The sequence below is a fragment of the Hypanus sabinus genome, chromosome 13 (assembly GCF_030144855.1).
Source record: "Hypanus sabinus isolate sHypSab1 chromosome 13, sHypSab1.hap1, whole genome shotgun sequence".
Taxonomy (NCBI): domain Eukaryota; kingdom Metazoa; phylum Chordata; class Chondrichthyes; order Myliobatiformes; family Dasyatidae; genus Hypanus; species Hypanus sabinus.
Genome location: NC_082718.1, coordinates 97019341 through 97045684, shown reverse-complemented (window position 1 = coordinate 97045684; position 26344 = coordinate 97019341). Strand labels below are relative to the sequence as shown.

Here is a 26344-nt window from a genome sequence, read left to right as displayed (position 1 = left end):
ATATCTGCACTAGCAATATTACTTAAATTTCTCTGGAGTAATGTAGGCAGATAGCGAGTCAGGTTTAGCGATTCTCCAAACATTTAATCAAGCACAGACAGGAATCAATCATTATTTTCCACACACTGTCAAAACTTTAAAATAAATGCAGTGTTTTAGTGTTGAAATAATTGAATATTTTTCAGATTTTAAATTTATATTATGCAATTTGCATTTTGAAGCCATCTTTTTTGTACCTCCATAATTCCATAACCAACAGGCCTGTTCAAAATCATAAAAGTCCTCCATTCTTATGGACCAACAGGCGACCTTCTCTGAAACAACTTCCATTGTTATTCTTGCCGTGAAATCATGAATCATACAAGAGTAGCAAAGCTGAAACATGCCATTTGATTTGTGCCAGCATGAATGATCAATTATTTCTTGTTTTTCTGAAGTGAAAATATGGTTTTGAATAAATGTTATTCCAATTATTTAGTAACATTCAGGCGATATCCATTCACATACCTCTTTCCCAAGTGGAACAGATTTGTTACCATACGGAAAAGCACATCCTTTATAGTTACAGAACAGTAAAAATTAGCTGCAACTTTCTGACCACTCAGATGCTCACATTCCTTTGCTGTACAGCGTTTCCCCTTGTTAAAAGCATCAATGTAAATATAGTCCAACATGTTAGTACTCCTGAGAAAAAATATACAAAAAGATTCAACTGTAGACATGGCAACCCAGAATAGAAACCATTATATAATAGCAAATAATAGAACTTTAGAGAAATGAATCAAAATAATTGGCCGATTTCTGGGATATGTCCTCGGTAGCAACAAACCATGTTTAAAATGACATCTCCTGAACAAGTTTTACCAAGAGCCCTTGCATTGCAAAAGGACTATAATCTGTGCACAATTCATCTAGTAATTTTGCTCAATTTTTATTTATGACATTATGGTCAATTTTAAAAGCCTCATTATCAAAATACAATCTACATTAGAGGTATGTATTTTGTATTGAAGGCAAACCTGTCTTTTAAATGATCACAGACCAGATCTTTCCTGAAAATAGGTTGTGAAATCAAATGACTAAATCTGACAAATGATTAGGTCTGACATGTAGGTCTGCAGCATTCAAATTATCTGACACTGAATTTTGTGGCACAACCTTTGTAAAGCTATCAGGGATACCAAGAGGCAATATCAGACCAAAATCAAGTCCCAGACAAGCCGTCAGGTATGCAAGGCCCACATGCTTTAAAAGACTACAAAACAAAGTCAGGCAGGATCACCAACATTAATACATTCTATGCACACTTTGAACAGGGAATTGGGAAATGTCCCAAAAGTCTCCAATGCACCTGAACCCACAGTGATCACTGCAGACATCAGATTAGTCTTCCAGAGAGTGAACCTGCAGTCTGGATAGACCAAAGCCATGTGATTAGATCCTCAGCAGATCCGCTGGGGGGGGGGGGGGGGGGGGGGTTATCTGCAGACATTTTTAACCTCTCCCTGCTTCAATCTGAGAATCCCACCTGCTTTAAGAAAACCCTATCATCCTGGTAATGTGCTTCAATGACTATTGCCGGGCAACTCTGACACCCACAATCATGAAGTACTTTGAGAAGCTAGTCATAGCACACATCAGTGCCACCTGCAAGACCACTCGATCTGCTGCCTATCACTAAAACAGGTCCACAGTAGATGTCATCTACCTGGACTTGTTCTCATCTTTACAGCATTTTACTGGCCCAACAAGGCTGCAACCTCAGCCCTCTATTCTACTCCCATACACTCATGACTATGTGGCCAGATTCTGTTAACTCCATCTACAAGTTTGATTCTCAAATAACAACGAGATAGTCGACAGGAAGGAGACAGAGGTTCCAGTATGGTATTAAGACAACCACCTTTCCTTCAATGTCAGCAAAATAGATGGTTAGTGACTTCAGGAAGTGGAATTTGCACATGCTCCTACTTTCATCACTGGCGATGCCCGAGAGTTGTGTAACCTATGTGTAACCATCACCAATAGTTTGTCCTAGGCCAACCACACGGATGCCAAGGCTAAGAAACCTCACCAGTATCTCAGTACCTCTACTTCCTCAAGAGGTTAAGGAAATCCAAAAAGTCCTCATTTGCCCTCACCATTCTTCATCTCATCCTGACAGATTACAGTAACAGCTTTGCCCAAGACAGCAAGAAACTGCAGAGTTATGAACACAGATCTTCCTCATAAAAACCAGCCTCCCTTCCAAAGACGGTGTACACTTTTCACTGCTTTGGAAAACCAGCCAGCATTATCAAAGACTCCTCCCAATCCACACATTCTCTTTTATCAGACAGAAGATGCAAAAGCCTAAAAGCAGTCACTATCAGGCTCAAGGACACTGTTATAAGACTAGTTCATGGATCTCTTGTAAAATAGAATGGACTCTAACCTCACAAACCAGCTTGTCATGCCCTTGCGCATTAGTGCATTCAATGTAACTGTAACACTTCATTCTACATTGTTACTGCTTTGAAATGTCCTGAAGCAAACAGGGTCATGTATAATCCCAAGATATTTTATATTTATTTTACGAAACAGGATAAATAAGGAGAGGGTAGGTGCACTTAAGGATAAGAAGGAAATATAAGCTTTGAGTCAGAGCAAGGGTCTGGGGTATGAAATGAATACTCTGCATCAGAATTTACCAAGGAGAAGGAATTGGACGAGTAAAAACAGACTATATATGCCAATATAGAGATTGAAGAGGTAATACAGGATGTTCTGAAAAGCATTAAGGTAGGTCTCTACCCAGAGCCTGATGGCATTTATTCCAGAAGCAAGCGAGGAGATCGCTGGGTTCCTGATGAGAATCTTCGTATCCACTCTAGCAACAAGTGAGATCACAAAAATTCTTGTTGAATTGTTCCTTGTTCAAGAAGGGAAACTGATATTCCAGGTAATTGTAGGCCAGTGACCCTCATGTCAGTGGCAGGGTAACTATTAGAGAGGATACAGAGGGATAGGAAGTATGCACATTAGGAAGGCATGGCCTGCTTAGTAAGAGTCAGCAAGGTTCTGTGCATGACAGCACATGCCTTACGAACTTGATTTGAGTTTTCTTTGAATTAGTGACAAGGGTGCTTAATTAGGGCAAAATAGTGGACATTATCTGCATGGAATTTAGTAAAGCAATTGACAATGTACCACATGGAAGGTTGATTCAGGAGATAAAAAATGCATGGGATCCAGAGTAATTGCAAGTTTCGATACAGAGTTGGCCAACGATAGAAGATAGTGAGTTGAGGGTGGAAGGCCATTATTCTGGCTAGAGTGGTATCACCAGTGCTATCTGGCAAGGATCAAGGCTGGTACCTCTGTAGTTTGTGATATTTATCAATAACTTGGATGAAAATGTAGATGAGTTTGTAGATGATCAATCTTGGTGGAGTAGTGAATGGTGTAAAGGATTAGCAAAGAATACAGTAGGATATAGATCAATTACAGATATGGGCTGAGAAGTACAGGTGGCGTTTAATCCAGCCAAGTGCGGTGTGTCGTACTTTGGAAGATCAAATGAAAGAAGAAAGTATACAGTAAAATGGTCGGCCCATTAATAGCAATAAGGTACAGAGGAATCTTGGGGTCCAGGTCCACAGCTCACCGAAAGTGGCTATGCAAATATATAAGATGGTAAAGAAGGCATTACGGAACGCTTACATAAAACTTTGTTATATGTTGGGAGTGTTGTGTGCAATTCTGATCATTCCACGGAGGGAAGGATGTGGAGACCCCGAAAAGCATGCAGAAGAGACTGCCAGAAGTGTACATGATGCTTCCTTGACTGGATGTATAAGCTATAATCAAAACTTGTGTAGTTCTCTCTTCACCATCAGATACCACGCTGAGGACATGATAGGAATTCTTAAACTAATGAGAAACGTAGGTAGGTTAGACATGCAGAATCCTTTCCTCAGGATAGAAATATCAAATACCAGAGGATATGCTTTTAAGGTTAGAGGGAACAGTATAAAGGCAACAAGAGTGGCAAGTTATTTTTTAATTAAATGCAGAGAAGGGTAGGTGCCTGGAATGGTTTACCAGAGGTAATAGAAACAGACAGTTTGGTGGAGTTAAGAAGGCTTTTAGACAGATATATGAAAATGAAGGGATTGGGGGGGGGGAGGGCGAAATATGGGTGATACATGGGAAGAGGACATTTAGTATAACTTAGCCATTAAGATTGGTACGACATTGCTTGTCCAGTGCTGTACTGCTCTATGATACATGGTGAAATAATCTGTACTGATGGCAAGTTTTTCCGCTGTACCTTGAGACCTGTGACAATAATAAACCAATTCAACTATTCTCAAACAAAAATAGATGCCAAACTAAAGGAGGAAATTAAGAGAGGTGACATGGTGTTTAAGGCTGCTTCTTTAAAAGAGAAGTGAAAAGGTAGAGGTAACTCATGAGTACAGAGCTCATGTCTTATATTTGAGGAGCAATTGATTATGGATGCTAAAAAGCTACAATAAGTGCTGATGAATACTAGCTTCTTCTATCATCAAACAAATGAAATCAAATCATGTTTCAAAACCACTTAGACATTATTACCCTTCAGGTTTCTGGCACCATCTTAAGAGAAAGTGACCAGGAAAGCTGACTGGCTCCAGATGTATACCCAGGCTCTTGCTGATTGTTGAATATATCACGCAAAGAGTGATGGGAATTCCTTTTTTTTGTCTGAGCACCTTGATGCAAAATTAAACAGAAAATTACTTTAAGCATTTACTTCATAATTAGACAAAACAAAGAAATAATGATTTTTAAGTACAATAGTTTCTGCTTAATTGGGCCATAGGTTAATCATGGCAGCCACTTATTTGGGTCAACTCTTAAGGAACAAAAGCTGATCCAGAAAATATCCAGAATTTCCATCAATAATCTGGTACACTCTGCCACTTAACTGGGGTGGGAGACTGCTGGTGAGCAGCTTCTAACTAACATCAGTCATGTGCACTTGCGTGCCCATTAGACACTGTGCTTAAAGCGGACAGTTTTTAAATAGTGTCAGTTGCGAGTTTGTGTTTAAAATGTGGTGATTTTCGTCACTGATAGTTGTGAGCAATAAGCTGTAAGAAATTCAGAACTGTTTTTGCTCATTGCATTTCCAAGCATTCAGGCTTGAAGATGCCAGAAATGACTGAGAATGAAAATGAAATGATTTCACTACTTCAGGTTAGGAATTATGAAGGTATCAACAATTGTCCTGAATGTTACAATGAAAAGGAAGATTTGGAGGTTGCAATCATCGAAAGGATTGTATGAAGGCAGTCAATTACCTACACTAGGTGTCTGAACTGATTTTGTTCGTTTACAGTCAATCAAAAGAACACGACACCACACACTGGATTAATTCTTCTGGCAATAACTATTAGGAACTAATACACAGCTTTATAATATTGTATTAGTATTGATGGTGTTCTAATTTGTTCTGTATTTCATTTAAATAACGCAAATTGTTACCCAGATACATGGCAGTTTTTCTTTTTATACCTTACCTATTTCCATAAAAATTAGGCTAATTGGGGAAGTCACTTAATTAGGCCAAAATGTACTGGCCCTGGTGAGTCCCAATTAACAAAGATATACTGTATTTAATTTACAATTGGACAAAGCTTCATCTCAAATGTAATAGACCTGGTGTATGTAGGAATTCATGGGATTGTAGTAATCATCCTCATTCCCTTTGAATTTCAGTTGCTTGTACAAGACAAAGTTCATAACATCCAGAACTTGTTGTTGAAGTTCTAAGTCAATAAATACACCATCTGAAAAATGAACCGACAAAAGTTTTGCAAATCAAATTATGTAAATTGTATGAATAGAACAATGCAGAGAAACTAAGAATTCATGTTAATTTTTCATACATATATTAGAGTACATGTGGATTTACTATGAATAATCGGGGTGCTTTACATTTAAAATAAAATATATTCTGTTCCCATCCACCAAAGCTTATTTTGTTACCAGAGGTATGCCTTCAATCTAGTTGCTCAAAGATAGATGTACACAAGGAAATGTCGTTTCCAAAAATTGTGTACATACAAACAGTTCCTAAAATATGCTAGATTTTGATCATGGCTGTTTACATAAAACCATCTAGAGTACAAGTTCTAACGTTGATCAAGTTCAGGACACAACCTTGTTTCTCCAAATGTAAACACAATCCTACAGAGTGTCTGATGTTGGACTTCACTGTACCCTTGAATACTGAAGTTAAATTAACCCAAGAATCGAGCTTACTTTTTAAAGATAAGTACCTCTTTCTGCAGTTATACTTGGATGAGATGGTTTCATTAAACTCAGAACTTTCTTCACCTCCTCTGTTATATGGCTCAGCTGCAACAGGATATCCTCCCGTGAGGTATCTGCTAAAGGGTTGCAGTACTGGTCTATGAGCACCACACCTGATAAGATGATAAAGTAAACTTTAAGCTTACATTCAGAGTTAGATATTGTGCAATTACTTTTTAAAATATGTTAATACCTACTATTAACACTGCAGGAGCCCCAAGTATAGATTAGCTGCTTACTCTGTCATTAATGAATGGTACATTTAGGGAGGAGACAATTTAAAATTGATATTTCACATGCAGCATTCTTTTAGCTGACCAACTTCTCAAAGCATTACCTTTCTAATTGCAATCTTAATATTGAGAAGCAAATTTATTTGCATAAACATCAGATAAGAATTCTGAGATACATAGTTATATATATATATATATATATTTTTTTTTTAAAAAAAAAAGATTTACCTTCTATTAATTTTTGTTGTTCTGGAGAAGATGAAAGAAACTCCTTCAATTTTTCCATTATGTTCTGCTGGCGCAGGAAGCACAATATCTTCCGAGAATAATATTTCCCAGTCAAGTGTTTCCTGCATTATTAAATGTTATTTGTAAGCATCCAACACTTGATTTTCTATTTATATGTGGGAATTGGCTTTCAAGAGTAAAATGCTCTTGAATTTTTTAAAATCTCTAAATCATTAATCATTTACGCACCTTCCATCTTCATTTAGGATGGACAACAATTCATCTTCAATAAAATGAAAAGGACCACCCAAAGCCTCAATGTCTTTAAAGCCATCAATAGGAACCTGCAACAAAGTACCTGGTTACAACAATGCCATAGGAGCGCCATCTGCTGGCAATGAAATAGTTTAAAAGTTCTTTATGACAATTATAAACTTAAATATAGTCATGTCTTATGAATTAATTCTGTTCCATATTCATGCAGAGATAAACACCACTAATGCATACATATGGTTATTGGTAACATACAGATACAGATTTCTACAGATGCAATGTGGAGGGCATTCTAACTGGCTGCATCACCATCTGGTATGTTGGTGGTGGTGGTGGTGGGGGGCTACTGCACAGGATCAAAATAAATTGCTGGGAGTTGTAAACTCAGTCAGCTCCATCGTGGCATTAGCTACCACAATATCCAGCACATCTTCAAGGAGTGATGCCACAAACACATAAATCAGTAAATAAAATGAAAGTACACCAGTGTCAGAATCAGGTTTAACATCACTGGCATAAAAACTGTCAATTACAGTAAGTGTGTGTATTTATGTGTGATATATCACACATAAATACACACATTTCTTACTGTTATTTAGTTTTTATTATTAGGTATTGCAATGTACTGCTGCTGCGTAACAAGTTTTAGAACATACCATGCCAGTGATGTTAAACCTGATTCTGACCCTGATGTACTTTTTCCAGTAAAAATTTCCTCAATAAACTATTTATCAAGTACAGGATATTCAGATTATTTTCTGTTTACATAACCACTGTCCTTTTTCTATAAAGAATCATTTGTAATTCAAAGTGGCCTCAAATCTCAGGGAAAATTAGTGTGGACACTGATACATTTCTAATTATTCTAAAAACATTTTAGTACATGTTTAATGAGAATGAAACTTTAATTTTGATTATATCCATATCAGGATCAATGACACAACTACACAGTAAGGCTATTTAATAAAATAATAAGAATGCATCAAGCTGGTTGAAATGCTTTTCAGTTACATTAGGAAGCTAGTGTCATGAGCCTTCTGTCCCAAGCAATTAAAATAGTGAAGTTAAAACATGAAGCAATTGATTGACTTCTGTCAAAATTAAAACAAATAATTCTGAAAACACACTATTATTTGTGAGGCAGTAATAACATGGATTTGCAGAGGTTGTGTTAAATAATGCTTTGGCAACAAGCATCCCAATAGTTATTGCTGCACTTAATTGAGAGGTTAAAGATCACAAACTTAAGGATCCACAGATTTTCAAAGTATGTAGCAAATGCAATCACTAACAACCAGCCTTTTCTCTATTACATCCTTCAAATGCAGGAATTCAGGACTTAGTAATAATACCATGCTCTGCAGGACATACAACACGGCCTTTCACATATTAACTCACTGTGACATGATTACATGCATGGCCAGATACCATGTTCTATTATACAGTCTTATTCACTCATCTTTAAAATTCCAACCTCTTTTGTGAAAAATCGCTTTGAAAAGGAATCCACAATTTTCCGCACTTTCCAGCCAATTGCGTGTCGTGTTCGGTATTCTTCTCTCCAGTTGTAATTTCCAGTTGTGCTGCAGTATTTTATTAGTCTTGGCCACCTGTAAAATTACATGCATCATATCCATATTAATGTTTTTTTTTTGAAGTATGACTCATCCTTGGAGGCTAATCTTTCCAAATTCTTTACTTTGCTATTCCCCACCTGACCAATGAATTTGCTTGTTCCAGCACTTCCATAACTTTAGATAGAGCATTATGTGTTTTCCAAGAGACAACTAAGCTGCATTCTAGCAGCAGAATGTGAAGTCATAAAGCTGCAAACTGCGTCATAACTACAAAGAACTTTTGGTGCAGTTAAAGTAGAGATAACACTGTAATCAATTTGCACACAATGACGAACAATAATATTCAATAAATAATTAGTTTTAGTCACGTTGGCAGGAGAGCTAAGTATTCCCCAGACACTGAGGAAAACTACCTTTCTCTAAGTTGTGCTATGGATTCTTTTGTATTGAAATTGAAGGAAATAAAGTTATTTTTAAAAACAGTGCTTTTTAGCAACAAAGCACTCCTACAGCTTTGAAGTATTGCACAGGCAATACATTTCTTTCCAATTTGAACTGTCTGAAAGGAGCACGCTCTCCCTATGATCCGCGTGGGTTTCCCCAGGGTGCTCTGAATTCCTCCCACGTTCCACAGACGTAATAGTTAGTAGGTTAACTGATCATTGTAAGTTATCCTGCAATTAGGCTAGCATCAAGTAGGTGGTTTGTTGGGCCAGAAGGGCTTGTTCCATGAAGCATCGCTAACTTTAGAAAAAACAAAAAATAAACTTGAAGGGACAATCACTTGAAAACTGTCATTGAGCTACAGCTGCGTCGACTGACCAATAAGCACATACCTTTGCTTTGAAGCTGTTGCGTTAAATATAGTCATGTTCTGAGTTCAAAGTAAATTTAGTAACAAAGTACATTTAAGTCACTATCCTCAGATTCATCTTCTTGTGGGAATTCACAGTAAATACAAAGAAACACAATAGAATCATTGAAAAACTGCATACAAGACAAACTGCAAATCCAAAAACAAACAATGATAAGCAATAAATATCATGATCATGAGATGAGTCCTTGAAAGTACCCATCTTTAGTAGTTCTCATCATAGGTTGTGGGAACAGTTGTGTTGGGATAAGTGAAGTTATCCCATCTGGTCCAAGAGTCTGACAATTGAGTGGTAATAACTGTTCCTGAAACTGGCTGTGTGGGTCACGAGGCTCCTGTACCTCTTTCTTGATAGTAGCAGTGAGAAGAGTGCATGGGCTGGATAGTGGGCCCTTGCTGATGGATGCTGCCTTCCTGTGCTAGCACTTCTTGTAATGTACTCAAGGTGGGGAGGACTCTAACTGTTATGCAACCAGTCTGTATACTCTCCACCACACATCTACAGAACTCTGTCAAAATTTTAGATGACATATCGATCTTTGCAAACTTCTAAGAAAGCAGAGACATTGCCCGTGCCTTCCTCATAAAGAGAATTACATGCTGGACCCAGGAGAGATTCTCTGAAATGACAACATTGAGGAATTTAAAGCTGCTGACCCTCTCCACCTCTGATCCCCTGATGAGGACAGGCTCATAGATCTCTAATATTCTCCTCCGGTAGTCAATAATCAGCTCTTTGGTCTGCATGACATTGAATGAGAGGTTATTGCTGCTGCACCATTCAGCCATCTTTTGAACCTCCCTCTTATATGTTGATTCGTCGCCACCTTGGAGCTAGCCTAGGAAAACTGTGTCATCGGCAAACTTTAATATGGCATTGGAGTAGTGCTTTGCCTCACAGTCCTAAGGAAAAAGTGAGTAGAGCGGCGAGCTAAGCATACAGCTTTGTAGTACACTTGTGCTGTTAGTCATTGTGGAGATGTTGTTGCCAATCCAAAATGACTGGGGTCTGCAAATGTGCAAATTGAAGATCCAGTTGCAAAAGGAGGCATTGCGGTCTTGGAGCTTATTGATTAGTTGAGGAGACGATAGTATTGAATGCAGAGCTCTAGTCAATGAAGAGCATCCTGATGTATACATTTTAGCTGTCCAGCTGTTCCAGGGTTAAGTGAACAGCCAATGAAATCACATCTACTGCAGAACCATTGTGATGGTAGGCAAACTTGAGCAGATCCAAGACATTTTTCAGGCAGTCGCTGAAATGTTTCATCACCAACCTCTCAAAGCACTTCATGACTGTGGATTTATGTCCTACTAGATGACAGTTATGGAGACAGGTTACCATGTTCTTAATGGGCACAGATATAATTGAAGCCTGCTTGAAGCAGTTGGGTAGACTGCCAAAATGGGAAGTTAAAGATATTAGTGGACATTCCAACCAGTTGATCAGCACAGGTCTTCAGTACTTAGCCAAGTGGGCCAGATGCTTTTGGTGGGTTCACCCTCCTGAAAGATGTTCTCACATCAGCATTAGAGATTGAAATCACAGAAGTCATTGGGGGCTGTGGGAGTTCAGGAAGAGCGCTCAATGTTTTATTGATCAAAGTGAGTTTAAGAGGCTTTGAGCTCACCTGGGAGTGAAACCTTGTTGTCACTTGGTTTTATTTTGTAGAAGGTGATAGCCTTCAAGCCCTGTGATGGCTATCTGGAGGTCATACCTGGATTTTGTGAATTTTACTTAGTTGCCAGATCTGAACACCACTGACCTGGCCCTCAGCAAATTGCAGATCTCTTAGTTTATCCTGGGCTTCTGGTTGGGGAAGAGTCTGAATCAGAAGTTCCTAACCAGGGGTCCACAGACCCTTGCTTAATGATGTTGGTCCATGGCATAAAAGAGGTTGGGAACCCCTGCTCTGAATGATTTTGTGGGGCCATGTTTGTCATGACTGACTTCATTAAAGTATGTGACAACTTTGGCATATTCAGAGTTTTAATTAATTTTAATTATGTATTGCAATGTAAAGCTGCCACAAAACAACAAATTTCACAACATATGTCAGTCATATTAGACCTGATTCTGAATCTCTGACTAGTCCTTGAACATGTCCCAGTCCAGTAACTCGAAGCAGTTCGTAGCCTCTCCACTGCCTCCTATGCATATTCAGTCATGCGTTTCCACCAATTTTCATTTAAGTCACTACATAATATTAATTCCTTTATCCTGTCATGGTCTTTCTCTGAAACACCAAACCTTGTCTCTTTATTACTGTCAACAGCTCTAGAACACGTGCAGAAGTTACCCAGCTTAATTAGGTCCCTTCCTGACACAGGGTGATGCCCAACTCTTGACCTAAATCAACAGGTTAGAACATGGCTCATGATGAGGAACATGCTCCTGCACTCCATCTCCTGTATTTAATGCAAGTGAAATCCATCCAGGAATACAATTCACCCCAGTGAATGCTTAAAACATTGAGTAATTCAATAGCAATACCAAATTTAGTCATTTCACTTGGCATTTGGCATGCAGAGCAGGAATGTACTGTCTGAGTCAGTGTGGTAATCTATAGTTACAATCCAAGTACAGCCAACCTTCGCTAATCTGACTACCTGCAATCCAGTTCCTTTGATAATACGGCACTGATTTCAAATTTTCCGTGTACCAATCTGCTGCGCATTGTTTTGGTTGTGCTAGATCTGTTCACGTGTTGGCACGCACTTGTATGCACAGACAGGCGATTCCTGCTTGTTTTCCTGCATTTATTAATACCATTTGCTCTTTTTTTAGCCCCAATTATGGCCCCAGTGAGTAAAGGAAAGGCACCTCGTGCTGTGAAGCGAAAACACCGCACATTATCCATTAAAGGTAAGGTTGAACTCTTGACAAAACTGGACAGTGGTGTATCGGTGAAAAGCTTGTGCGAGTGTTACAACATTGGCTCTTCCACAGTGTACAGTATAAAGAAACAAAAAGAAAAACTGCTACACTTTATTTTGCTGATAGTGGCTCAAAGAAACATGTACATAAGAAAAACAATGAAAGACGGAAAAAGTTCGGAACTAGATAAAGTGCTGATAACATGGTTTAATCTTCGTGTAAGTGAAGGTGTTGAACTACCTGTATATGGTGAAGGAACAAGCAAAAGTGTTTCATGAAGAACTAGGACTGGGTTATGAGTGTGACTATAGTGAAGGTTGGCTTCATCGGTTCAAGCAGTGTCGTGGCTTACAGTTTCGAGCAGTGTGTGTGAAAAACGTTCAGCAGACAAGGAAGCAGCAGCAGTTTGTTGACAAATTCGCCAAGTTAGACTCCGATGAAAAATTAAGCCCCGAGCAGGTGTACAACGCTGTGCCAGTTTCAGCACCAGTTCCTGATGCTTCACTCATTTTTCAAGATGAAGATGTTGATGATCCTGGCAACCCCACACTTGCAGACATGTAACTTTGCCTGAAGGTATATTAAACATCTCACTTTAGAAACGGAAGTGCTCAACTTTACTATACAAGTTAATTCCTGTACATTTACCTGTACCCTTCATTTTATCTGAGCCTATACAGTGTATTATCTTATTAAAATTTCACTTGCTACTCATTTAATATTTCTGTTTCATTATTATCTAACTTGTACTGATATACATGACATTTTAAAGGTATGATGAGGCGGTTAGCTATTGCTTAATGTGATCCGTCTGTGATTTGGCATTTTCACTAATCAGGCACTCCTCAGGTCTTAATGGTGCTGGATTAGTGAAGGTCGACCTGTAGCAGCAGCAGTAAAGTGGGCCTTGTGGTGAGAAATGAATCAGCACCTATTTTGACATGTGAATGATCGAAGATAATGGAGACAAAATATGGTTCTGTGGCGGCTCATTTCCTAGCGTATGCGAACCGACTCACAATTAGATAGCCTACGGGGGTTTGCGAGCACAGAGCTTTGGAGCCTCTTCGCCATGGGGGGCCGGTTGACAGAGGCTTAAAAGTGAGGCTGAAGTTTTCGAATAAAGTTTTTCCTTCGACTGCAGTTACCGACTCCGTGTCGTAATTTTAGCGCTGTTTGTAGCACACCGCTACAATTGGTGACCCCGACGGTCCAAACGATTTTTGGACCAGAAATGACCGACGCCGCCTCTGTTCATGCGGTTTCGTTGACACTGCCGGGTTTCTGGACACAGCGCCCGGACCTATGGTTCCAGCAAGCCGAAGCCCAATTCCACGTTCGCCGGATCACCTCAGAAGACACCCGCTACTACTACGTGGTGGGCTCCCTCGACCAGGACACAGCTGCCCAGGTCGCGGAGTTCGTACAGTCGCCCCCGGCAGACGGCAAGTACACGGAATTCAAAGCCCTGCTCCTCAGGACTTTCGGACTCTCACGGCGCGAGCGGGCTGCCCGTTTACTGCACCTGGATGGCTTGGGCGACAGACCTCCATCGGCTTTAATGAACGAGATGTTGTCTCTGGCCGAGGGACACACAGGCCTCATGTTTGAGCAGGCATTCCTGGAGCAGCTGCCCGAGGACATACGCCTGCTGCTGTCCGACGCGGATTTCAGTGACCCCCGGAAGGTGGCAGCCCGGGCGGACTTGCTGTGGAACGCCAAAAAGGTGAGCGGGGCGTCCATCGCACAGATCTCCCAGCCACGCTCCCGGCAGCAAACCAGTCCAGGCCCGGCCGCAGAGCCCACTAACCCCCGGCCCAATGACCACTGGTGCTTCTACCACCAGCGGTGGGGCGCAGAAGCCCGCCGTTGCCGCCCGCCCTGCAAGTTCCCGGGAAACGCCAGGGCCAGCCGCCGCTGATGGCTACGGCGGCTGGCCATCGGGATAGCCTCCTGTATGTGTGGGATAGCAGGTCGGGACGCCGCTTTTTGGTCGATACTGGGGCTGAGGTCAGCGTTTTACCTCCGACAAGTTACGACACTCGCAGCAGGGCACCGGGTCCCCCCCTGAGGGCCGTGAATGGCAGCACAGTAAGGACCTATGGCACCCGTCAGGTGCAGCTACAGTTCGGCCCCAGCCAGTTCACGTGGGACTTCACACTGGCCGCCGTAGCCCAACCGCTTCTGGGTGCGGATTTTTTGCGAGCTCACAGCCTGCTGGTTGACCTGCCCAGGAAGAGACTGGTACACGCCGAGACCTTTCAGACGTTCTCCCTGGGCGCGGCCCAGTTGCCAGCCCCTCACCTCGGCTCCATCATGCTGTCCGACAACGACTTCACCAGGGTCCTGGCGGAGTTCCCATCGGTTCTGGCACCGCAGTTCACAGCAGCCATGCCCAGGCACGGCGTACAGCACCACATCCCGACACAGGGACCACCCCTCCATGCCCGTGCTCGGCGGCTTCCCCCGGACAAGCTCCGACTGGCGAAGGAGGAGTTCCAGAGAATGGAGGAATTGGGGATCATCCGGCGGTCCGACAGCCCCTGGGCTTCCCCCCTGCACATGGTGCCCAAAGCGACGGGGGGCTGGAGACCGTGCGGCGACTACCGCAGGCTGAACGAGGCTACCACACCGGACCGCTACCCTGTGCCGCACATTCAGGACTTTGCGGCAAACCTGCACGGCGCCCGGATCTTCTCCAAGGTCGACCTTGTCCGAGGGTACCATCAAATCCCGATGCATCCTGACGACGTCCCCAAGACGGCTCTCATCACCCCGTTTGGCCTCTTCGAGTTCCTCCGCATGCCGTTCGGCCTGAAGAATGCCGCACAGACGTTCCAGCGGTTAATGGACGCGGTGGGACGGGACCTGGACTTCGCGTTCATCTATTTGGATGACATCCTCATAGCCAGCGGCAGTCGTCAGGAGCATCTGTCCCACCTCCGTCAACTCTGCGCCCGACTGAGTGAGTACGGTCTTACAATCAACCCTGCCAAATGCCAGTTCGGACTTGATACCATTGACTTCCTGGGCCACAGGATTACTAAAGACGGGGCAACCCCTCTGCCCGCTAAGGTAGATGCGGTCCGCCACTTCCCCCGACCCACCACGGTCAAAGGCCTTCAGGAATTCGTAGGTATGGTCAATTTCTACCGCCGCTTCCTCCCTTCAGCTGCCCGGATCATGCGCCCCCTGTTCGCCCTGATGTCGGGTCCGAGCAAGGACATTACCTGGGACGAGGAGTCCGCCGCCGCTTTCGTTCAAACGAAGGAAGCTTTGGCTGACGCCGCAATGCTAGTACATCCCAGAATGGACACCCCTACCGCCCTCACAGTGGACGCATCAAACACGGCAGTCGGTGGGGTGCTGGAGCAGCTCATCGCAGGTCGCTGGCAACCCCTGGCGTTTTTCAGCAAACACCTGCGGCCACCCGAGCTCAAGTACAGTGCTTTTGACCGGGAACTGTTGGCGCTCTACCTGGCAATCCGGCATTTCAGGTACTTCCTAGAAGGTCGGCCCTTCACCGCGTTCACGGACCACAAACCGCTTACCTTTGCGTTTACGAAAGCATCCGACCCCTGGTCATCCCGCCAGCAACGCCACCTGTCCTACATCTCTGAATACACAACGGATGTCCGGCACGTCTCGGGTAAGGACAATGTCGTGGCGGATGCGCTCTCTCGCCCTACCGTTCATGCCCTTTCCCAAGGGGTAGACTTTGAGGCACTGGCAGAGGCACAGCAGGTAGATGAGGAGATTCCGAGTTACAGGACTGCAGTCTCTGGTTTGCAGCTCCAGGACCTCCCCGTGGGCCCAGGTGAGAGGACCCTACTCTGTGACGTCGCCACCAACCAGCCCCGTCCGGTCGTCCCCGCAGCCTGGCGGCGACGTGTTTTCGACTCCATTCATAACTTGGCGCATCCCTCCATCCGGACAACTGTCCGGATGGTTTCCAGCAGGTTCGTTTGGCACGGACTCCGCAAACAGGTCAGTGAATGGGCCAGGACGTGCATGCACTGCCAGACGGCCAAGGTTCAGCGGCACACCAAAGCCCCACCGCAGCAGTTCCATCCCACCCACCGGCGTTTCGACCACATTCATGTGGATATCGTGGGCCCCCTGCCAGTGTCGCGCGGAGCGCGTTACCTCCTGACTATCGTGGACCGGTTCACAAGATGGCCAGAGGCGGTCCCGCTCACCGACACCACCTCCGAATCTTGCGCCCGAGCCCTGATCGCCACCTGGATATCCCGCTTTGGTGTACCAGCCCACATTACCTCCGACAGAGGCGCCCAGTTCACCTCCAGCCTGTGGTCAGCTATGGCCAGCCTTTTGGGGACTCAGCTGCACCACACCACTGCCTACCACCCACAGTCGAACGGGCTAGTGGAGCGTTTCCACCGTCACCTGAAGTCGGCCCTCATGGCCCGCCTGCGAGGAGCCAACTGGGCGGACGAGCTTCCCTGGGTCCTTCTCGGCATCCGCACAGCGCCCAAGGACGACCTGCACGCCTCGTCGGCCGAGTTGGTATACGGCGCGCCCCTGGCCGTCCCCGGGGAGTTCCTACCAGCCCCGAGGGAGCAAGAGGAAGAACCCGCTGCAGTCCTGGGCAGACTTCGCGAGAAGCTCGGTAACCTGGCCCCCATACCCACTTCACAGCATGGGCGGCACCCGACCTGCGTACCCAAAGACCTACGGAACTGTAAGTTTGTGTTTGTACGAAGGGGCGGGCATCGGCCACCGCTGCAGCGGCCATACGAGGGGCCGTTTACGGTGCTCCGGAACAACGGGTCCACGTTCGTGCTGGACGTTGGGGGGAAGGAGGAGGTTTTCACGGTGGACCGCCTCAAGCCGGCCCATGTGGACCTGGCGCAACCGGCCGAGTTTCCGGCGCCTCGGCGCAGAGGCCGACCTCCCAAGCAGGTTCTGGCCCAGGCTGTGGACATTGGGGGGTGTATCGCCGGTTCTGGGGGGGGGTTATGTGGCGGCTCATTTCCTAGCGTATGCGAACCGACTCACAATTAGATAGCCTACGGGGGTTTGCGAGCACAGAGCTTTGGAGCCTCTTCGCCATGGGGGGCCGGTTGACAGAGGCTTAAAAGTGAGGCTGAAGTTTTCGAATAAAGTTTTTCCTTCGACTGCAGTTACCGACTCCGTGTCGTAATTTTAGCGCTGTTTGTAGCACACCGCTACAGTTCCCTCTTCCAATGACATTATGTACCTTTTTCATTTTGCCACTCTTCCAAACACTAACATTGATAAATAGAAAATATAGGTAAAATTATTGGCTAATAGTCCCCGACACTATAACTATTATTTTTTTTTTAAACCCTCTTTGTGCAATGCTGAGAATACAACATGCAAAATGAATCACAGACTAAAATGCTAACAGGACAGAACAAGAATCTCAACAGTTAAAAGGAATAAAGAGTCATTTTACAAATTTAAACAACTGGAATGTTTTTGGAAAAAAGCTAGAATTACGATAACTATATTGCTAATCATATTCTTTGCCCAAATGGATTACAAACAATTAAGAGTTTGATATAAAATATTACTTCTTATTCTCTCTTTAAAGACACTACCTCATCTGTTGAATATTTTCAGAAATTTCCATTTTTACTTTTGACATGCTTGAGTATGATTAGCTGTGTCTTCAGAAGACAAAATATGCTTTAAAAAGGGACTGCTGCTTTAAAAAGTGAAAAACAAAAATCATTGGGAAGTTTCAGGCAAACCTGCCAATGCTATAATCTCTTATAACTCAGCATGGGCAATGCTTAAGAATTTGAAGAATTACTGCCTTTTAAACATGTACATTTCATTCTAGCTGCAAAAAAAATAAAAGCATGGGTTACAACCTTGAATTATTTGCTCAAGAAATAAAACAAACAGAAAAACACTGAACAGCTGCACTTGATTATAAGAGCATGCTGGGAAGCTAAAGTTTGAAAGTTATCAATATTTATTGCTTTTTGTGCTAGTCTTGGTAAAGCATTTTTTATGTAATTTGAAGGACAGCAAAGACAGCAGTTTATTTGATCAGCAAACACGAGGAAATCTGCAGATGCTGGAAATTCAAACAACACACAAAATGCTGGTGGAACACAGCAGGCCAGGCAGCATCTATAAGGAGAAGCACTGTCGACGTTTTGGGCCGAGACCCTTCGTCAGGACAAACTGAAAGGAAAGATAGTAAGAGATTTGAAAGTAGTGGGGGGAGGGGAAATGCGAAATGATAGGAGAAGACCAGAGGGGGTGGAATGAAGTTAAGAGCTGGAAAGGTGATTGGCAAAAGTGATACAGAGCTGGAGAAGGGAAAGGATCATGGGATGGGAGGCCTCGGGAGAAAGAAAGGGGAGGGAGGGAAAGTACCAGAGGGAGATGGAGAACAGGCAAACAACTAAATATGTCAGGGATGGGGTAAGAAGGGGAGGAGGGGCATTAACAGAAGTTAGAGAAGTCAATGTTCATGCCATCAGATTGGAGGCTACCCAGCCGGTATATAAGGTGTTGTTCCTCCAACCTGAGTTTGGATTCATTTTGATATTAGAGGTGGCCATGGATAGACATATCAGAATGGGAATGGGACGTGGAATTAAAATGTGTGGCTACTGGGAGATCCTTCTTTCTCTGGCGGATCGAGCGTAGGTGTTCAGCAAAACAGTCTCCCAGTCTGCGTCGGGTCTTACCAATATATAAAAGGCCAATGGGATCTCACTACCAAGCACAACTTTTTCTCCCCCCCTCTTTCTGCTTTCCGCACGGATCGCTTCCTACGCGACTCCCTTGTCCACTTGTCCCCCCGCCCATCCCTTCCCACCGATCTCCCTCCTGGCACTTATCCTTGTAAGCGGAACAAGTGCTACATCTGCCCTTATACTTCCTCCCTCACCACCATTCAGGTTCCCAGACAGTCCTTCCAGGTGAGGCGACACTTCACCTGTGAATCGGCTGGTGTGGTATACTGCGTCTGGTGCTCCCGGCGTGGCCTTTTATATATTGGTGAGACATGACGCAGACTGGGAGACCGTTTCGCTTCCAACCTGATGGCATGAGCCTGATGGCTTCCAACCTGATGGCATCAGGTAGCTTCCAACCTGATGGCATGAACATTGACTTCTCTAACTTCCGTTAATGCCCCTCCTCCCCTTCTTACCCCATCCCTGACATATTTAGTTGCTTGCCTGTTCTCCATCTCCTTCTGGTGCTTTCCCTCCCTCCCCTTTCTTTCTCCCGAGGCCTCCCGTCCCATGATCCTTTCCCTTCTCCAGCTCTGCATCACTTTCGCCAATCACCTTTCCAGCTCTTAACTTCATCCCACCCCCTCCGGTCTTTTCCTATCATTTCGCACTTCCCCTTCCCCCCACTACTTCCAAATCTCGTACTATCTTTCCTTTTAGTTAGTCCTGATGAAGGGTCTCAGCCCGAAACGTCAACAGTGCTTCTTCTTATAGATCTGCCTGGCCTGCTGTGTTCCACCAGCATTTTGTGTGAGTTTATTTGATCCATGGGCAAAAAACAAAAAGGGTTTGCTCCGGGTGACCTGGTTTCCTCCCATAGTCCAAAGGCGTGCCAGTTTGTACGTTAATTGGTCATTGTAAATTGTCTTCTCTTTAGGCTAGGTTTAAATAGTGGGTTGCTGGGCGGTGCTGTTCATTGGGTCAGAAGGGCCTGTTCCATGCTGTATCTCCAAATAATAAAATTAAAAAGTGGTCAAAATGTTATTTCCTTCATTTGCAGTTAAGATTCCGTCCACATGAAGGAACACTGAATATGATCTTTACTGCATAATTCAAAGCCACAGCATAAATCTTCACAAACATCAAGCAAGGCTGCATCACTGGCCCTGCACCTCCAAGTCTTTTTCATCACAATGCTACATCCCACCTTCAAGGAGCACTCCACAGTAATGCAGCTAATCTTCGCAATGGGAAACTATTCAAATTGCAGCAACTTCTTAATATAAACAGGTGACAAAATAATCAAGGGGAGCAAACGTGACTGTGCCATTATACCCAATGCCTTTCTCAACTGCTATATTGCATCTTACTTCCAACAACAGGAATGGAGCCAACACAATTTGAGCTAAACAATAATAACTACACTTCAGAGCTGAGATCAACTCAACCATAGCCACAGACCACATGTGGTTGCACACAGCTGAAGGCTAAGCATTAAGGTACAGCCAACTCATGGACAGATATATACAAGATGGGACTTGAGTCAAAGCCCTTGGGAAGTGGGCCTTCCCCAATCTGTTCTATGAACAAAACTGGCCTTTGGTTATAAGTATTCACAGCAAACTTCAAAAACCTGGACCATTTCCCATATCCAGGAAATTACATCTCAATAAATGCCGATGGGGAATCCTGCCCAATAACCTTCCAAAGCGGAAAGGAATATTCATATAATACTGAGAACCTTGAGTCCATGGATTGGGAGCTAAGGAAACCCAGCATAAATGGTGGAAGCTTTGCAACACTTCAAAGACTATCCCAATAGCTGTCATCAGGCACATTCCACTCCATCTACGGAAGTCTGTTCTTCCTCAGTAATCTTGGTCACCCCATAATTCAGAAACCTGGAGAAGAAGCAGGGCTAAAATCTAAAATCAGTGAACAAAACCAAATGAAGTAAAAATGATAGAAGTTTAAAATTGATGTTGTATCCAAATGCACGGCACTTTCATATAAAAATGATGCCTTATCAATTCTGATTTTGTAAATTAAAATATGAACAGATGAATTATACTTTGCAGAAAACTTGACTTTTAGAAAAGATAAATGAAAGACAGTAGCCTTGATAATAAAGGATGACATAAAATAGACGTATACTACTACAGATGTATAGATGTATACTATTGGAGATAAGCGCCAAGACAAAAATCAATGCTTGGTATGGTTTTCATTTGATCAGATTGTTATTTATTAATGGAATGACTGCATTACTGCAGAGGCCAGCAGTCAGTGCCCATCCCTGAAAGACCATGAGAAGGGAGTAATCTGCTGCCTTGAAGTACCACTGTCGAATGCAAATTTCTCCATTTAATCCTTTTCTGAAAGAGGTACAATATATTTTCACATCAAAATGCTGAGACTTGAGGGGAAATCTGCATCAGGGAACAGCCCACGTACTGGTTGACTGTCCTTCAAAGAGTAGTTTACAGTGCTGAACAAAATGGTGTCCATAATAGTTGCACAGGATTTGTTATTTATTGTATATGTCCTACCAGAATCTGAAACAGGTGGCCCCCCCCCACGTTTTTCGAACGTTTGCTTTACGACAGCTTGCTGTTATGAAAGACCTACATCAGTACCTGTTTTTGCTAACCAAAGAGGATTTTCGCTTTTATGAAAGAAAGACGCCCGCTTTATATGTGTGTTTACCCCAAGAAAGACTACCATGACCGTGAAACCTTGTGTGGGCAGTTGTGTGCGCATGCGTGTACATACATATGTGTGAACAAGCACATGCGTAGACATGCTGATTTTTTTTCTCAAAATCAATTTTGGCTCACTGTCTTCCCGATTTTGATAAGTGAATCTAGACCACACATACAATATTTCTACTTTATATAGGCTGTATATTTATATCATTTCTGCTTTTACTATATGTTGTGTTATTTTAGGTTTTATGTGTTATTTGGTATGATTTGGTAGGTTATTTTTTGGGTCTGGGAACATTCAAAAATTTTTCCCATATAAATTAATGGTAAATTGCTTCTTCGCTTTACGACGTTTCAGCATACAAACAGTTCCATAGGAACGCTCTACCTTCGGATACCGGGGGGAAACCTGTATCCACCGAACACTTAGCTAGATTCCATCTGCTTTCAATCCACCCAAATCAATAGCTGATCTATATCCCTCTGTATCATTAAGTAATCTTCACTAAGACTCCAATTCTTACAACAGCAAATTTAATGGTTATATTTACATTCTAATCTAAGTGATTGTCAGATTTTGTACATTTCTGTATATACATATTACAAAGAACAAAGGCCACACCGCTGATCCCTACAATATACAACTGGTCACTGACTTCCAGTCAGAAAAGCCATCCTCCATCACTACTTTGTCTCCTAAGTTAGCTTTTGATCCGGTTTGCCAGTATGCCACCAGTTGTTTATTTTTTAACTTCTGGACCAGCATGCTCTGTTAGTACTGGAGTTTTGAGAATTTAACTAGTAGCGTAGCAAAGTAGTAGAGTAGTATTCACATGTAAGACATTAGTGGGCAAAATGACAGTACCTAGGATTGGGGAAGAATATATGGGCATAGATTGAGAACTAGTTGACAGCTGGAGAGTAGGTCTGGAAAACTGAAAATACCTCTCCTTAAGGAGGGAAGGAGGCAGAAGAAAGGAAATTATTGGCCAGTTAGCATGACTTAGAGGTTGAGAAGATGCTGGAGTCCATAATTAAGTTTGAGGTCTTGGAGTGCCTTGGAGGCACATGATAAAAAAGGCTTTGGTTAAGCAAGGCTTCCTTAAGGGGAAAAGTTACCTGATAAATCTGTTGAATTCTTGAAGAAAATAACAATCAGGATAGACGAAGTAGTCAGTGGATGTTGTTTACTTGGATTTTCAGAAGGCCTTTGACAAGGTGTTGCACATGAGGCTACTTAACAAGATACTAGTCCATGGAATTGAAGGAAAGACACTAGCATCGATAGATCATTGGCTGACTGGCAAGAGGTAAAGGCTAGGTTTGCGAACAAAGGAAAAGATAGCATTGAGGAAGCAGGGAGTCTGCGGAAGGACTTAGGTAGATTGGGAGAATGGGCAAAGAAGTGGCATTTGGAATTTTGTGTAGAGAAGTGTATGGCCATGCATGAATAAAGTTGAAATTATTGTCTAAACAGCAAGAAAATTCTAAAATCAGAGGTGCAAAGGGACTTGGGAGACCTCATGCAGGATTCCTTAAAGTTAACTTGCATGTTGAGTTGATGGTAAGAAAGGCAAATGCAAAGTTAGCATTCATTTTGAGAGGAGAATAGAAGAGCAAAGATGTAATATTGAGGCTTTATAAGGCAATGGTTAGACTGTACTTACTGTGAGCAGTTTTGGGCCCTTTATGTAAGGATGCGCTGGCATTGGAAAGGGTCCAGAGGAGGTTCATGATGCTGATCCCAGGAATGAAAGGGCTAACATTTTAAAAGCACTTGATGGCTCTGGGCCTGTACTCACTGGAGTCCACTCTGACTGTTCACGATTGAATGGCTGTCTAACAAATATAGTGTCACCTTCACCCAGAACTACAGTTCAAACCTGGAGCCAAAGAGTCAGGGAAAAGGACAAGAATCTTAAAAAAATGGTATTAACTGTAGCAGAAATCATTCCAACTTGGATGTCAGCAGAGCAGCAATGGTGTGCTTTTCTGGGAAAAATGAGGAAGGTGCAGGAAGGTGTATTCCAAAAAAATTAAAAAATACTCAAATGGTAAAGTAGTACAACCATGGCTGACAAGGGAAGTGAAAGCTATTGTAAAAGATAGTTACAAAACTACTACTGTACAACAAACTCTGGCTTATATACAGATATCAGTATCATATACCTAATAATCTGAGATAAGATTGGTTACCACTATTTTGCTCTCTTTTTGCACTGCTTATTTATTTTTTGTTCAAGATTGCTTCATGTCATTTCCTGTACACAAGTGCAAAGGAGAATGAAATAATTGTTACTCAGTATCCAATGCAGCACATAAAAAACACAATTAAGATTAAAAATAAGGTAATAATAATAAACAAACACAAATACAAATACATATTGTTACCAATGTGGAGCAACTCTGAGGGGCCGAAGGGTGCAAAGTCGCCCCCTCCTTTTTGAGAATCGCAGGATCGCTATTATTTCAGCTCTGAGACCCAAGAAATGAGAGAGATACACATCATACCCAGGAAACGAGAAGGAGAAACACAGAATACATAACCCGGTGGAATGTCTCCTGACATAAGCGGAACGGAACCACTGATTACTGCCATTGTCTCTTGGAGAAGGAATTGTGTATTGAGTACTGTACTATTCATTGAAACCCCTCAGGGGACAACCAGAGTGGTCTGGTTGAGGGATTGCACCATCCCAACCTGATTGACATCTGAGACCCCATGAGTGAGGATAAAAGACGGGTCTGGGGAACAACCCTTTAGACACACCAGGAGAAACGCTAGAAATCCAGTGACAGCGTATTATAGCGAAGCCGGTGAGAGCTCGTGTGTGTCCTCCCTTGCCTGGGTGGCGGGCTCATCACGGAAGAACGGTTTAGCTAAAGGAGAGGTCACACTTGAACAGCCACAACAACGAGACACCAACGGATCGAAATCATAAAGGAAGGTTGGCAAAACCTGTAGCGGTAACTGTTCCCATTCTCCTATCTCTCTCTCTCTCTCTCCAACAACTGCAACACAGCGACAAACGACGGCAGCCTGTGTGAACTGAAGCGAACTTTATATTTCCATTGGACAATTCATTATCCCCCAGACAACGATAGAGCTTATTTCTTATTATTATTATACCTGCACTTTTAGGTTTAGTATTGATGACATATATTATCTGTATACTTGCATTGATATTATTTTTGTGTATTTTTACTAATAAATACTATTAAAAATAGTATCACCAGACTCCAACGGATGCCTCTATCTTTGCTGGTAAGTAACCCAGTTACGGGGTTCGTAACAATATCTTATACTGTATTAGACAGATTAATTATATGTTCATAATGTGGCACTTGCCACAGGAGAGTTAGTACATAAAGTGATGATAAAAAAAAGTGGTGGTTGGGGGCACAGAGGCATGGGTTAGTGGGTAGAAGTGTTAATCAGCCTTACTGCTTGGGGAAAGTAACTTGTTTTTTGAGTCTGGTGATCCTGGAGTGTGTGCTGCATAGCCTCCCTCCCCCCGATGGGAGTGGGACAAACAGTCCATGAGCAGGGTGTGTGGGATCTGTTGTGATGTTACTAGCCCTCTTCTGGCATCTTTCTGTATGTATGTCCTTGATGGTGGGTAGCTTGGTGCTGATGATGTAATGGGCAGTTTTGATTACATAAAAATTACATATACTTACTGCAATTTAGAATATATGTATTGTACTGTACAGCTGCTACAAAACAACACATTTTGTAACAGATATCAGTGACAATATACCTGATTCTGATTCTAAAACATATATTTATATATTGGTCTAATTTATAGAGTTATTGCACATTACTAATGGAATCAATTTCCAGCCTTCCTCCCCCACAAACCTTTCTTGGATAGACCAAGTAGGTCTGCACCTTATTTGGATAATCTTACAGATATCAAAGGCTGTACATAGAGTAAATCAAACCACTGTCAGTAAAAATCTAATTTTTAATGTTTAATGAAGGCATATTTGTCTTTACAGAGAATCAATACCAAATGTCCCACTGTTACACGGTCAAGGTCCAGTTAAGAGTGAACAATATTATGAAAGTTTTATAATGTGGTCTCATTCCTTTAAACGGTTCATTCCATATTTCAAAATCTAAAAGTGCGTTTCTTCGCAGGGTAAATCTAGATTCAGCCCTTCCAGAAATCGCAAATCATGCATCACTTCCTAACCCCCTACCTCTGCCCCCTCCCACAAATTGCTACATACCCCTCACTCCAATAGTGACCAACGCATACATTCACCCCAGCCCTAAAGCCATCTCATTCCAGACACCCCCCCCCCAACCCCGCACCTCCCCTCCCCCGCCTCATTCACCTGTGCCTGAACTTGTGCCTCCAGACGGTGCTCCGGCCCTGACACACCTCATGCAACTTCCTGCACGTCTGACAGACGCTGACCACGTCCACGTAGCTCAGCGAAGGGCAGCAAAATATCTGCTCCAGCACCTCCTCGGGCAAATCCACCAAACCACCGCCCTCTCCCACCGTCGTCGCCATCTTACTTGTTTTCATTGCGACCCGA

The 26344-nt window shown here is 43.0% G+C and overlaps 1 protein-coding gene across 1 annotated transcript in view; it reads right to left on the bottom strand.

Moving 5' to 3' along the window:
* Positions 1–26344, bottom strand: part of fbxo21 (F-box protein 21) — a 33769-nt gene extending 7425 nt beyond the window's left edge. Inside the window, exons 1-8 of the mRNA XM_059988279.1 lie at positions 26138–26344; positions 8551–8686; positions 7053–7147; positions 6804–6925; positions 6309–6455; positions 5686–5816; positions 4600–4736; positions 508–684 (exon numbers count right to left, since the gene is read on the bottom strand). Of these exons, the coding sequence (XP_059844262.1) occupies positions 508–684; positions 4600–4736; positions 5686–5816; positions 6309–6455; positions 6804–6925; positions 7053–7147; positions 8551–8686; positions 26138–26334 (1142 nt within the window). The 5' untranslated portion in view covers positions 26335–26344. The remainder of the gene's footprint in view (positions 1–507; positions 685–4599; positions 4737–5685; positions 5817–6308; positions 6456–6803; positions 6926–7052; positions 7148–8550; positions 8687–26137) is intronic.